General features: G+C 43.4%; 1 protein-coding gene across 1 annotated transcript in view; it reads left to right on the top strand.

Moving 5' to 3' along the window:
• The window catches only part of PCSK5 (proprotein convertase subtilisin/kexin type 5), a 485048-nt gene that overhangs the window by 421296 nt on the left and 49738 nt on the right, over nucleotides 1-14014 (top strand). Inside the window, exons 29-30 of the mRNA XM_011984097.1 lie at nucleotides 3224-3307; nucleotides 5217-5412. Coding sequence (XP_011839487.1) covers nucleotides 3224-3307; nucleotides 5217-5412 — 280 coding nt within the window. The remainder of the gene's footprint in view (nucleotides 1-3223; nucleotides 3308-5216; nucleotides 5413-14014) is intronic.

The raw sequence follows: 14014 nt of genomic DNA, 5'->3' as shown, positions 1-14014 counted from the left end.
GGAATGGATACTGCACTTTCTGGATCAAAGTGGTTTTTTTTTTTTTTTTTTTTTTTTTTTTTGCGGTCCTGTCCAGTCTAGAATTTCCGGAGTGGGAAAAAGAGAAACTATGATCACGGTTAAAATTTACTTGTTGAGATTAAGTCCCTAATCTTTTATGATAAAGAACTCTTGCTGGGGAGGACTTGATCCCATGCCCAGGCCTAATTGCTAAGTTAACTGCTTGTACAGATCTCCCTCTGGTGGACATATGGAGACATTACAGAATTTTATTTTATTTTTATTTGTTATTATTTTTTAAGAGACAAGGTTTCCCTGTATTGTCCAGGCTGGTCTCAAACTCTTGGCCTCAAGCGATCCTCCCACCTTGGCCTCCCAAATTGCTGGGATTACAGACATAAGCCACCTTGCTTGGCTGACATTATAGAATTTTATACCAGGTGTATGCAGTAAAATACCAAATTGCCAGAATGTGAGATACATGTAATTATAAATATGTGCATATGTGTAGATATAGACATTAAAATGTATACAAATATGAGAAAATTAATGAAAACTCATGTCTTTATAAATATATTTTAGTATATACATGATAACATCAAAGGAAAATCAGCCTGAAGCCTGGACGTAGAACATTGAAGATTTGCAAGGTGTTCACTCTCTGATTAATATTGTTGTCTTATTACTCTTTGCACAACTGCTCTCAGCCATTCAGTGAACATCTGACTGATAGTAGCAACAGGATTGTTGCTCGCCTTTCGGCTGCCATCTCTTTGGGGCTGAGTGATATTGCAGGTTTAAAAGGCCTTCGGGGACAGAATTGGTTACTTTGAGAGGCATGAGGAACACCTTTGTGACAATCCTGTGGCTCTGCACAAGGCTAAATTCAGCCCTTAACAGATACTCCAGAGAGAGTACACCAGTCAATCATCAGCTTTAATTAGTATATTGGAAAACCAGGGGGCTGGCTGCAGTGGCTCACACCTGTAATCCCAGCACTTTGGGAGACCAAGGCGGGTGGATCACCTGAGGTCAGGAGTTCGAGACCAGCCTGGGCAATATGGTGAACCCACATCTCTACTAAAAATACAAAAATTAGCCAGGGTTGGTGGCAGGCGCCTGCAATCCCAGCTACTTGGGAGGCTGAGACCGGAGAATCGCTTGGACCTGGGAGGCAAAGTTTGCAGTGAGTCAAGATTGCGCCACTGCGCTCCAGCCTGAGCGATGGAGTGAGACTCTGTCTCAAAAAATAAAAGAAAACCAGGGTAAAATTTTCTCTTCAGATTAGGAAAAAACCAACTACCCTGCATAGCAGCCTAATCATTTACATCTCCATCTCCATCTCCACCTGTATCTGAATCTATCCCCGTATCTATCTATATCCATCCTATCCATCTATGTACGTATCTTTCTACCATCTATATTTGAATCTAGTTTCCCCTATAGCAAGGCTCATCAGCTTTGTATCCACGATATTGTAGAAGCCGAGCAGTGCCACTCAGGTATGAAACCAGAGGGAAAGAAGAGGGGAGTAAAACAAGCCTCAGAAATGGAGTGGAATGGTGACGGGAGAGAGACAACAGGAAGCAGGAGGAACTACCATTTACTGTGCCACTGTTAAGCACTTAGCACACATTATCTCATTTAGTCTTCACAACAATCCTATAAGGGCAGAATTATTTTCTCTCATTTTAGAGACAAGGAAAGCAGGACTCTGAGAGTTTAATTACTGTATCCATGGTTACCCTTCCCTTTGGCGGCACAGCTGGGATCTGAAGGCAGGTGTGACTAGAGAGCCATCTATACCCGGCTCTGACTCTTAGGATGAGAAGAAAGAAGATGAAAGGCAGGAGAGGAAGGAAGGGAGAAAGGGAGGGAGGAGGAAATGAAGGGAAATGGTGAGACGTCAACATTGGTTGAGGGTCAGGGTCATTGAAATCCCACATTCTGAGCTAGAAGGTCGTTTTCTAATTTTTCCCTATGTGAGCCATGCTGATTTCTGAGCAATCCCTGAGCTCTAGTCAAGGTCTCAGTGTGTATTGATTGAGTGAAGTGTTGAAGCTGTTCTGTCTTTGAAACTGTCCCATGGAGTTGCTGAGGTGACCTCCTGGGAAAGCCTGCCCATCAAATGCTGTTGGAGGGAAAGGGAGAAGGGAACACTTCCAGTGTTTCCCTGGTGAATGGTGTATTAACCTGGGATGGCCTACTTATAGCCCGATCAACCAGAAAGCTCGTGAGTAGGGGAAAATTTTGATGTTTAACGATGATTTGGGACAAATTTAAGATGAGATAAATTTAGGTTGCATAGCACAGTAGCTACTCTGAAGAAAACAGTGACCCAAACTTTGACCAATAATAGAATCTGATTTTTGAAGAACAAAAACAGAAAAAAGAAAAGAAGTTCCTCCACGAGAGGTACAATGAATTCTCAATTATCATCTTGGAGTGAAGAAAAATGGTCATCCGGCTGGGCACGGTGGCTCACGCCTGTAATCCCAGCACTTTGGGAGGCTGAGGTGGGTGGATCACCTGAGGTCAGGAGTTCGAGCCTGGCCTGGTCAACATGGCGAAACCCTGTCTCTACTAAAAATACAAAAATTAGCCGGGCATGGTGGTGAGCACCTGTCCCAGCTACTCAGCTGGAGAATCGCTTGAGCCCAGAAGGCGGAGATGGCAGTGAGCCAAGATCATACCACTACACTCCAGCCTGGGCTACAGAGCAAGACTCTGTCTCAAAAAAAAAAAAAAAAAAAAAGAAAAGAAAAGAAAAGGTCATCCAACAATCTTGGCAATAGAAGTGATTACCTTTGACTCATAAACTCATTCACAAATGCATACACACAGACACAAACTCACACTCCCATTTTTAACACACAAAAGAAGTAATCATTTGTTAGTTCAGATATCCCCACAGTATTTGAGGCTATCTTATAAGATACCACATTCCTTTTGGTACCACACATTCGTGTGGTATCTTTCTTGATAATCAATTGCCAATGAAGTCTTGATATTCAATTGCAAATGAAGGAGTAAGAGAAAAAAAAATAAATGAAGTTTACACAATGGCAATGAGCCAGTGCCAACAATCAGCTCATATACAATCAAAAGGATTCCATCTGGGGCAGGAAAAGGGACTAGGTTACCCATGAGATCTTTTTCAGCGCTGGAATCCTATGTGCCTATTCAAAGGAGAAGCCTGAACTGTTGTTTCTTTCTCATACAGATACTTTGAGAAAATCCCAGCCTTGTCATTCTTCTTGTAAAACCTGCAATGGATCTGCAACTCTGTGCACTTCATGTCCCAAAGGTTAGTGTGTTGTGTGACAGGAGATGGCAGCAGTCAAGCCAAGTCATTGAAACTCATGTGTAGTGGCATCTTTGTGTAAGGAGGTCTGTAACGCCTTGGTCTACTCCCATCACATGTTCCTATGACAGTGGCTACTTGGGAGACACACAAGGACCCAAACATTGACCAATGATAAAAACTGGTTTTCAAAGGACAATACAAAGAAGTGGTCGGGTGCAGTGGTTCAAACCTGTAATCCCAACATTTTGAGAGGCTGAGGCGGGAGGATTGCTTGAGCCTAGGAGTTTGAGATCAGCCTGGGCAACATAGTAAGACCCCATCTCTATAAAAAATTTTAAAAATAGCTGGGCATGGTGGCATGTCCTTGTAGTTCCAGCTACTTGGGAGGCTGAAATGAAAGCATTGCTTGGTCTCAGGAGGTCAAGGCTGCAGTGAACCATGATCATGCCACTGCACTCCAGCCTGGGTAACAGAGCAAGACCCTATCTCCAAAAAAAAAAAAAAAAGTTTCTTGATCTAAAGGCATGATGAAGAGGGACGGAGAAAGAAATAAGAGCAGCAACATAACAGCTTGATAACTTACCAATTGCTTCATCTATAGAAACAAAAATCACAAATAACATACCTTCCCTGAATTAGGGGAATATTTTACTTAAATGGTACACTGACATAAAGAATGTTTAAGTGGGCTGGGTATGATGGTTCATGCCTGTAATCCCACACTTTGAGAGGCTGAAGTTAGAGGATCACTTGAGGCCAGGAGTTGGAGACCAGCCTGGCCAACATGGCAAAACCCCATCTCTAATAAAAATACAAAAATTAGCCACATGTGTTGGCACATGCCTGTAATCCCAGGCTACTCAGGAGGCTGAGACATGAGATCACTTAAACCTGGGAGGCAGAGGTTGCAGTGTGCACTTCAACCTGGATGACAGAGCAAGACGCTGCCTCAAAAAAAAAAAAAAAAGAAGAATGTTTACATGATCATTATAAAGTCCGTGTTGGAATGTACAATGTTAATAGTGGAATATGATGCAAAAGCAGAAAAATTTACAATAGGCAAGCCACGATTATAATCATAAAAAATATAAAAGGTTACACTCAAAAAGCTAAAGCATTTTCTTGGAATTTTGGGTTTGAGAGTGATTTTGAAAACTGGTTTTCTTAATGAGTATCTGTTGTTCGATTAAAAAATAGATGGATCCTCTGTTAAAGGGAGAGTTGGGTGGAAGAGTTGTAACTCTGTGCCGAGCCTGTAATCCCAGCACTTTAGGAGGCTGAGGCAGGCAGATTACCTGAGGTCAGGAGTTCGAGTCCTGCCTGTCCAACATGGTGAAACCCCATCTCTACTAAAAATACAAAAATTAGCCAGCTGTGGTGGTGCACGCCTGTAGTCCCAGCTGCTCGGGAGGCTGAAGTAGAAGAATCCCTTGAACCCAGGGGGCGGAGTTTGCAGTGAGCCAAGGTCGCACCAGTGCACTCAAGCCTGGGAGACAGAGCAAGACTCTTTCTCAAAAAAGAAACAGTTGCAACTATGTTAGTGTCCTAACAAGATGAGCTTTGGGAAACAGAGTATTAATAGATTCTATCAAGCTGTGCATGTACAGCTGCCTTACACCAGGAAGACGTAGACAGGGTGTTAACAAGACTGATCAGCTGGGCAAAGGGAAGCCCCGTCATGACCTCTACCTAATATCCGTGGGAAAGGAAAGAACCAAGGCAAAAGCCTCTTGCTGTCAATTGCCTTCTAGAAATGTAACTCATCCTGGAGGACTTAGCATCACTAGTAAATATTTTGGTAAGCCAGAAATAAGTGCCTGGATACTTTGGTCTTTGGAAAGGTTAAAAAAGCCATGTCTCCGCATAGAAATACACATGATGACTATTCCTATCTTCCCTGGATTTCTAGATGCATATCTTCTGGCTCAGGCCTGTGTTTCCTCCTGTCCCCAAGGCACATGGCCTTCCGTAAGGAGCAGGAGCTGCGAGAACTGTTCGGAGGCCTGTGCCGTCTGCTCTGGAGCCGATCTTTGCAAAAAGTGCCGGATGCAGCTGGACCTCCCTCTCTTCCTCCATGAAGGCAGGTGCTACTCCAAGTGCCCGGAGTAAGTTTCCTTTTTAATTTTACTTCCTGCTTGTAGTCGCTCTCCTAAGGTACTTTGGGAGCAATTCCTTCTTGTTCACCAAAAAACTCTTCTCCACTCTATGAGCGCCCACATAAATGTCCTCTGTTGACTGACACGGCTATGGGCCGCAGCAGCCAAAACTTACATGAGGCCAGATGCCCACTTTTCCTTTGTGACTATTTTAGGTGTATATTTTTACTTTTATGAAAAATACGTTCAGGGGCTGGGCATGATGGCTCACATTTGTAATCACAGCACTTCGGGAGGCCAAGGCAGAAGGATCGCTAGGAGTTTGAAACCAGCCTAGGCAACATAGCAAGACTCTGTCTACAAAAAGTTTAAAAAATTAGCCATTGGGGGCCGGGCGCGCTGGCTCACGCATGTAATCCAGCACCCTGGGAGGCCGAGGCGGGTGGATCATGAGGTCAGGAGATCGACATCATCCTGGCTAACACGGTGAAACCCCGTCTCTACTAAAAATACAAAAAATTAGCTGGGCATGGTGGCGGGCACCTGTAGTCCCAGCTACTCGGGAGGCTGAGGCAGGAGAATGGCGTTAACCTGGGAGGCGGAACTTGCAGTGAGCCGAGATGGTGCCACTGCACTCCAGCCTAGGCAAGAGAGCAAGACTCCGTCTCAAAAAAAAAAAAAACTTAGCCAGTGGGTGCCTGTAGTCCCAGCTACTTGGGAGGCTGAGGCGGGAGGATTCCTTGAGCCCAGGAGATTGCAGTGAGCTGTGATTGCGCAACTGCACTCCAGCCTGGATGACAAAGCAGGACCCTGTCTCTTTGAAAAAAGAAAAAGAAAAAGTTATTTTCCCACCTTAATGATCAACTGTTGTCATGGTTTTTCTTTTTTCCTCCATTACAAAAGTAAGGCTGTGATGTGAACCTCTTCTAAAGGTTTAAATAGGTGAGGCATGAATTATAAATAATAAATAATACTTGGTTAGTTAGTTATTGATTCCTCCCGGTTTCCTTGGTCCCCTGGTTTGTAATTGCTTTACTCTTCCTACTAATGGTCCCACCTCTAGAATTTACCTAGGAAGAAAGTGAGGAATAGCAAATGGAAGAGTACAGCAAGAAACTTTCAGCAATAAGCAACAGACATGCCAAGTAAAATGACTGAGACATAACAGGGTTTATTATCTCACAGAACAAAAATGTTGCAAGTCCAGTATCGGTCACTTCAGCGGCCAAGAAGGTCATCACAAAGTCTGGTTTTTCTGTTTTGCTCTTGTACCTTCCTTAGCTCGTCCTCTCTGACCAGCGCCGCTGCTGAGCCCACTTTGTGTGTCTCAGCTCCAGACACTGTCACCCCATGCAGCCACGATCAGGGCCAGGAAAGGGGATGTCTCCCCTTGTTTATCTTTTTCTTGAGAGAAAAGAAAATTTCCTCAGACTTCCCTGCTCATCTCAGTCCCAAGAATGCATCACTGATACCTCCCTAAATCAATCTCTGGCCAAAAGAATGGAAATATAGGCGTGGTTCAGGCTGGACAAGATTTACCCCTGAGCACCCAAACAACTCAGGACTCTGACAGCCAGGAAGAATGGAGAGAGGAAGGCAGGAAATAAATTTGGGGAAGTAACTGACAGTGTCTACTTTAAGGAGTTAGGATTTTCTTTTGCCCTCTTAGTAAAAGAATTTGATACTATGACACCTGTTTCCCGGCTGGGCATGGTAGCTCATACCTGTAATCCCGGCACTTTGGGAGGCCGAGACAGGCAGATCACCTGAGGTCGGGAGTTCAAGACCAGCCTGACCAACATGGAGAAACCCCGCCTCTACTAAAAATACAAAATTAGCCGGGTGTGGTGTCCTATGCCTGTAATCCCAGCTACTCGGGAGGCTGAAGCAGGAGACTCATTCGAACCCGGGAGGTGGAGGTTGTGGTGAACTGAGATCACACCATTGTACTCCAGCCTGGGCAACAAGAGCGAAACTCCAACTCGAAAAAAACAAAAAAGGAAAAAAGCAAAAATGGCACCTATTTCCTAGTGACCTATTTGTTTTCATTACTGAGATAGACTCTATATATAGAGTATAAATATAAGTAATGAGTATAAATATAAGGTATTTATTCTCAAAAAGCATCCAATCTAGTGTAGAAAGCCAAGCATATTCACCTCAACAACACAGATACATATTTAGCACCAACTAGGTGTAAAAATTGATACTGATACAATATCAATAGATTGTATTGTATATATGTAGCTCAGTGGAGTCTATTCTTCTACCAACAATTGATATTGATATTGATATTGATATTGATCCTTGATATGGAAAGCTAAGTTAAGACCCACTGAAGGAAGAATGGGTCTGCAAAATGCTTATAATCCAGTAAGGGAGGTTTACATCAGGCAACGTCACACTTCTCAGAGCCTTAATATACAAAAGGCTTAGAGATTCCAAGGGAAAAGAAAAGATTTTAAATCACTATTTTTTGAATGCTTGCAATGTCCAGGTATTGTGCTAAGAGCTTTAAATGTATGATCCCATTAATTCTCACAAGAATTCTCTTATTCACATACTATTATTTTCCCTCGTTTGACAGATGAGGAAAAGAATAGCAGAATCCATTTTACATGTCAGATACATGGTGTGGTCAGAATTTGAACCCAAACCTCTCTGGCATTGAAGTCCATGTGCTTAACTATCACTCAGTGCTGCCTTCTTGTATAATTATTTTTTTAATCACAACTTTATTGAGACATAATTCACACACCATACAATTCACCCCAAAAGCGTATAATTCACTGGTTTTTAGTATATTCACAGAGTTATGCAACCATTACCACAATCAATTTCAGAACATTTTCATCAACCTAGAAAGAAACCCTATACCCTTTTAGCCGTTATTCCTACTTTTTGCATTTCCCCCAGCCCTTAGCAACCACTAATCTACTTCCTGTCCCTATAGATTTGCTATTCTTGGACATTTCCTATAAATGGCATTGTATAAAATGTGGTCTTTGAGCCAAGCATGGTGGCCATGGTACACACCTCCAGTCCCAGCTATCAGGAGTCCAAGGCTGGAGAATTGCTTGAGCCCAGGAGTTCAAGGTCAGCCTGAGCAACATAGCAAGACCCTGTCTCTGAAAAATGAAAACAAAACATACAAAACAAAAAAGACAAAACATGTTTTTTTGTGACAGACTTTTTGACTTAGCAGAATGTTTTCCAGCTTCATCCCCGGCTGGGTATTTGAGAAAAAGCTTGATGGTCACTAGCTCTGGAAGGATTTTGTCAAGCAGAGAGTGGAGAAAGGGTAGCAAAGGATCAGAGTAACAGAACCCAGGTGAGAAGGCAGGTTTGGAAACTTCCGGTCCTCCTCCCCTATCAACCGAGCTCCCTCGCAGCAAACTCAGCCAAGTGTTACAACAAAGCGAAGGTGAAAGTCAGAGAGCTGCTTACCAGAGTCAGTCATTGCTTCCTCAGTGGTAGGATTGAACTGGTTGTCATTATTATTGCCTTATTTATTTAATCATTACCTTTTTCAACACTCTCTTGGGTTCTTTGAGTGTTCCAGGAATTCACAATGCATTAAAACAACGAAGAAAGAGTGTATTTTGCTTTACTCCAGTTAGTCGACCGCTCAACATTTTTTACCTTCAAGTCTGGGGTGAAGCATTTTCATGGAGCAGTGAGACACTATGCAGACATGCAGCAGTCAATATAGTCTGTATTGCTCGAGCAGTAGGAAAGCTACGAGCATGGCCTAGAAATACTGCAGACTATAGAATTGCAAGCATATGCCCTCCTGCTATGGGTAGGGTGATCTGATTATAGTGGAATCCCTCATCTTTGTGTTTACAGAAAAAGAAAACTAACAACAGAAGACACAGAGTCTGAGGAACATATAATATCCAGCTTATCTTGGAAGCTTTATTGCTGTTTCTGAGAAATCACCCTTTTGGGTGTGATCCATCCTAGAACAGCAATAAGATTTATAACAGGAACATAACCTGCAATGACACAGCATCCAGATATTCAGAGCTATTTATAAGTTAGCATTTAGTGGCCCCTGCTTTTTCAAATATAGCATATGTTCATGAAAAAAAAAAAAAAGTTGTTTGTTTTGTTTTGTTTGAGACTGAGTCTCACCCTGTCACCCAGGCTGAAGTGCAATGGCGCTATCTCTGCTCTCTGCAATCTCTGCCTCCCAGGGTCTAGCAATTCTCCTGCCTCAGCCTCCCGACTCATTAGGATTACAGGCTCATGCCACCACACTCAGCTTTTTTTTTTTTTTTTCTATCTTTAGTAGAGATGAGGTTTCACCATGTTGGCCAGGCTGGTCTCAAACTCCTAACCTTGTGATCCACCCACCTTGGCCTCCCAAAGTACTGGGATTACAGGCATAAGCCACCGCACCCGGCCAAAAATAGGTTTTAACAGTAACATATATCTTTTGTTTTGTTTTGGTTTTTGAGATGGAGTTCCACTCTTGTGGCCCAGGCTGGAGTGCAATGGCGCCATCTCAGCTCACTGCAACCTCCGCCTCCCAGGTTCAAGCAATTATCCTGCCTCAGCCTCCCAAGTAGCTGGAATTACAGGCATATGCCACCACATCCAGCTAATTTTTTGTATTTTTAGTAGAGATGGGGTTTCACCACGTGAGCCAGGCCGCCCTTGAACCCCTGACCTCAGGTGATCCATCCACCCTGGCCTTTCAAAGTGCTGGGATTACAGGCATGAGCCACCATGCCAGTAACATATATCATTATGGTGGTTGTTTAAAAAGCAACAGAAAACTTAAGGTGGACTCACATTCACCAAACGTGAACAGATTTGAAGCTCTGTTGAATACGGCCTTCCTTTAAGTGCTGCCGGTCGCTGTCTTGGTGTCTGTGAAATGGAGGTGAAGGTCCTGGACCACACAGCTTTCACAAGACATGGATTTATCTGAGCTGAAAGACTGCAACACAAAGTAATTGGAATTTAACAATTTAGTATATGCAACCATTTCTTTCTAAAACAAATATTAGTCTTCTTAAATAATTGTGAAAGCACTAAGAAAAACAGTTTTATGAATGCAGAGAGTGGAAAGGAGGACAAACTCGCAGGCAGATCTGTGTGGAGACTACTTTTAGCAAGTGGCTCCTTAAAAATCACCTCTCAAGTTGCCTTGTGGCTGTCTCCTGACAGCTTCTGATATTCACCTTTTTTTTTTTTTTAAGAAGGAGTCTTGCTCTGTCACCCAGGCTGGAGTGCAGTGGTGCAATATCAGCTCACTGCAATTTCTGCCTCCTGGGTTCAAGCGATTCCCCTGCCTCAGCCTCCTGAGTAGCTGGGATTACAGGTGCCTGCCATCACGTTCGACTAATTTTTGTATTTTTGTAGAGACAGCATTTTGCCATGCGTTGGCCAAGCTGGTCTTGAACTCCTGACCTCAGGTGATCTGCCCATCTGGGCCTCCCAAAGTGCTGGGATTACAGGCATGAGCCACTTCAAGAGTTTGATTTTTTTTCTTTTTGCTTGAATCCATTTCTTTCATTTCAGCATCTCATCCAACATCCACTGACCCTCTTCTGAGAGGGATCTGAAAAAGATTTCTTCATGATGCATCTTTTTAGGCTCTATATTAGCATTCATCATCTTCAGTGTCCAGAGGTCTTGACCAGGCCTAGCATTGAGATTCCCTGGAGGTAGGCCTGATATCACACAGCTCCCCTCCTTTAAACAGAGTGGATCGTTGTGGCACACCAGCTCCCACCGTAAGCTTACGAGATGTGGCTGTCCCCACTCGGAGGCATCCCAGCACCAACTCTCAGGTGTGGCAAGAGAGGCACATCATGAATAACAAAGACACCCCTATCTCTTAGGAAATTCCAAAGGTTTTGAGATTAGCTGAAGAGAAAGACTAGACTTCTCTTTGGGTGAGGTCAAATTCTTTACTATGCATACAGGAACAATGAATCCATCAAATTTTCATTCCATTAGAAGGTGTGATTGGTAAGGTGCACCTGTAATCCCAGCACTTCGGGAGGCCATGGTGGGCGCACTGCTTGAGGCCAGGAGTTTGAGACCCGCTTGGGCAACATAGTAAGATCCCCATCTCTACACATACACAAAAAAAGGATAAAAATTTAAAAATAGCCCAGTGTGGTGGCACAGACTTATAGTCCTAGCTACTCAGGAGGCCGAGATGGGAGGATCACTTGAACCCAGCAAGTCGAGGCTGCAGTGAGCCATGATCGCACCACTGCACTCTAGCCTGGGCAACAGAGCCAGACCTTGTCTCAAAAAAAAAAAAGGATGTAATCTATTTAAGACTGCACTAAATTTCCTTAATTTCAGATTTCTCAAATCCAGTCAAACTCCTGATGAGCATATAACACATTGCCATCCACTGTCTTCATTTTTAAGAGATAGGTTTTGTTTGGGCAAAGTAGCTGAGTCTCTTCTTCAAGCATTCTCTGTCATGGTCAAAAAAAGCTAAGGGTACTAATGTGTGAGGAAGCCTGATCTTAGCTTTTATCTGGATGCTATTTCTTTTTCTCTCTTCTACCTAAACTGCTTTCTTCTCCAGTTGTTCTTACCTGAAACTATATCAGAAATATAACTTTTTGGCTGGGCACATGGCTCACACCTGTAATTGGGAGGCCAAGGCAGGCAGATCACTTGAGGTCAGGAGTTCCAGACCAGCCTGGCCAACATGGTGAAACCCCGTCTCTACTAACAACACAAAAATTAGCCAGGCATGGTGGTGCATGCCTGTAGTCCCAGCTACTCAGGAGGCTGAGGCACAAGAATCGCTTCAACCCGCGAGGTGGAGGTTGCAGTGAGTCGAGATCACGCCACTGCACTTCAGCCTGGGCGACAGAGCAAGACCCTGTCTCAAACAAAACAAAACAAAGAAATGTGACTTCTGTTCACCCCTGTCCTATTTCTTCCTGGCACACTCAATATATTTTTGTTTACTGAATGCATACAATAAATAAATGACTGAAAGAATGATTAAACGTGTGAGCGCTAATTAATTAAAACATCAAGTGAAAATGCTGTGTAGGAGCAGATCCTCCCTGGCTTGCGATTTTAAAAGGTCTCTGGTAGACTGGGTTATTTGTTGCAGTTCTTCACCACTCCTTGTATTCATGCCCACTGGCTGCAACTTTGTACCAGCGCCACTAGAGGCGAAATGGACTTCCTTGTCCCTTGACTTTGACTGGGTTCTGTGACTTGCTTTGGCCAATGACATGTTAGCAGAAGAAAGGTGGAGGCATAAAATGTGCCCGATTGAACTTACCCTTCTGCGCTTCTGTCGCAGCTGTGAGAACGTCCACTGGTAGTCACTGTAGCCAGGGAAAATAGAGAGATGTGAAGACATGGACTCAGTGTGCAGCCTGGAGTCAAGCCTGCCAAGCCCAGCCTAGATCTGCTTCCCCCTACACATGAGTGAGAGTAAATGATTGTTGTTTTAAGCCACCAAGTTCTGGGTTGGAGTGGTTTGTGACACAGCACTATTATGGCACCACCTCACTAATGGATCATGATAGAAAGCAATTGCAGTAGGTACCCATGGCATCAGAAGTCCATTTTCTCTAAGCCGGTTTCTTGGTTCTTCCTCTTCTGCAAGTTCCAGCTCTTCCCTTCAGCTTTTCCCACCAAAGAAACTTCATCTAAGTTCATGTCCTTCACAGGGACATGGATGAAGCTGGAAACCTTCATTCTCAGCAAACTAACAGGAACAGAAAACCAAACACTGCGTGTTCTCACTCATAAGTGGGAGTTGAACAATGAGAACACATGGACACAGCGAGGGGAACAGCACACACCAGGGCCTGTCGGAGGGTGGGGGGCAAGGGGAGGGAGAGCATTAGGAGAAACACCTAATGTAGGTGACGGGTTGATGGGTGCGGCAAACCACCATGGCATGTGTATACCTATGTAACAAACCTGCACATTCTGTACGTGTACCCCAGAACTTACAGTATTTTTTTAAAAAAGAACAAAAGAAACCTCATCTATCCATTCCTCATCTCCCAAATATATTTGAGAAGACTGGGGTTTTATATTTTACTGTGCTCCCCCACCAGTGAGTGATTTCTATAATGGGATAATCATTGGGGTTCTATATATACAGACATAAGATTCTGCCTGGAAGAAGGTCATTTGCACAAACATACTGGTACTCAACTATATTTAGTGCTGTGTGCAAATGTTCATATGTGTGCGCTTGAAAAAAGTCATCAGAGGCTGGGAGAGAGCATCCAGTGGTTCCAATCTGACAGGGCATTAACCCTTTTGAGCCTTTTGGAAAGATTTTTTAAGTTTATTAAATGTTTTTAAAATGTATTAATTGAATAAAAAGTATTTTCTACTCTAAAGTTAGGCTCTAACAAAAAGAAAGAAACAATAATGAAAATTAGGGGGTCATATAGAGAAAAGAGAAGATGACCAAACTACACACAAATGAACAAAATTGGCAACAGTTCTTCTCAAACCAATCAAATTCACAAGAATGTGAACCCCAAATATCTGAGACAGGTCTCAGTCAATTTAGAAAGTTTATTTTGCCACAGTTAAGGACACATGCCCACAAGCCGGTGACGTAGCCTCAGGAGGTCCTGATGACATG

The sequence above is a fragment of the Mandrillus leucophaeus genome, unplaced genomic scaffold (assembly GCF_000951045.1).
Source record: "Mandrillus leucophaeus isolate KB7577 unplaced genomic scaffold, Mleu.le_1.0 Scaffold260, whole genome shotgun sequence".
In the NCBI taxonomy this organism is placed as follows: domain Eukaryota; kingdom Metazoa; phylum Chordata; class Mammalia; order Primates; family Cercopithecidae; genus Mandrillus; species Mandrillus leucophaeus.
This window is presented reverse-complemented; position numbering and strand designations above follow the sequence as displayed.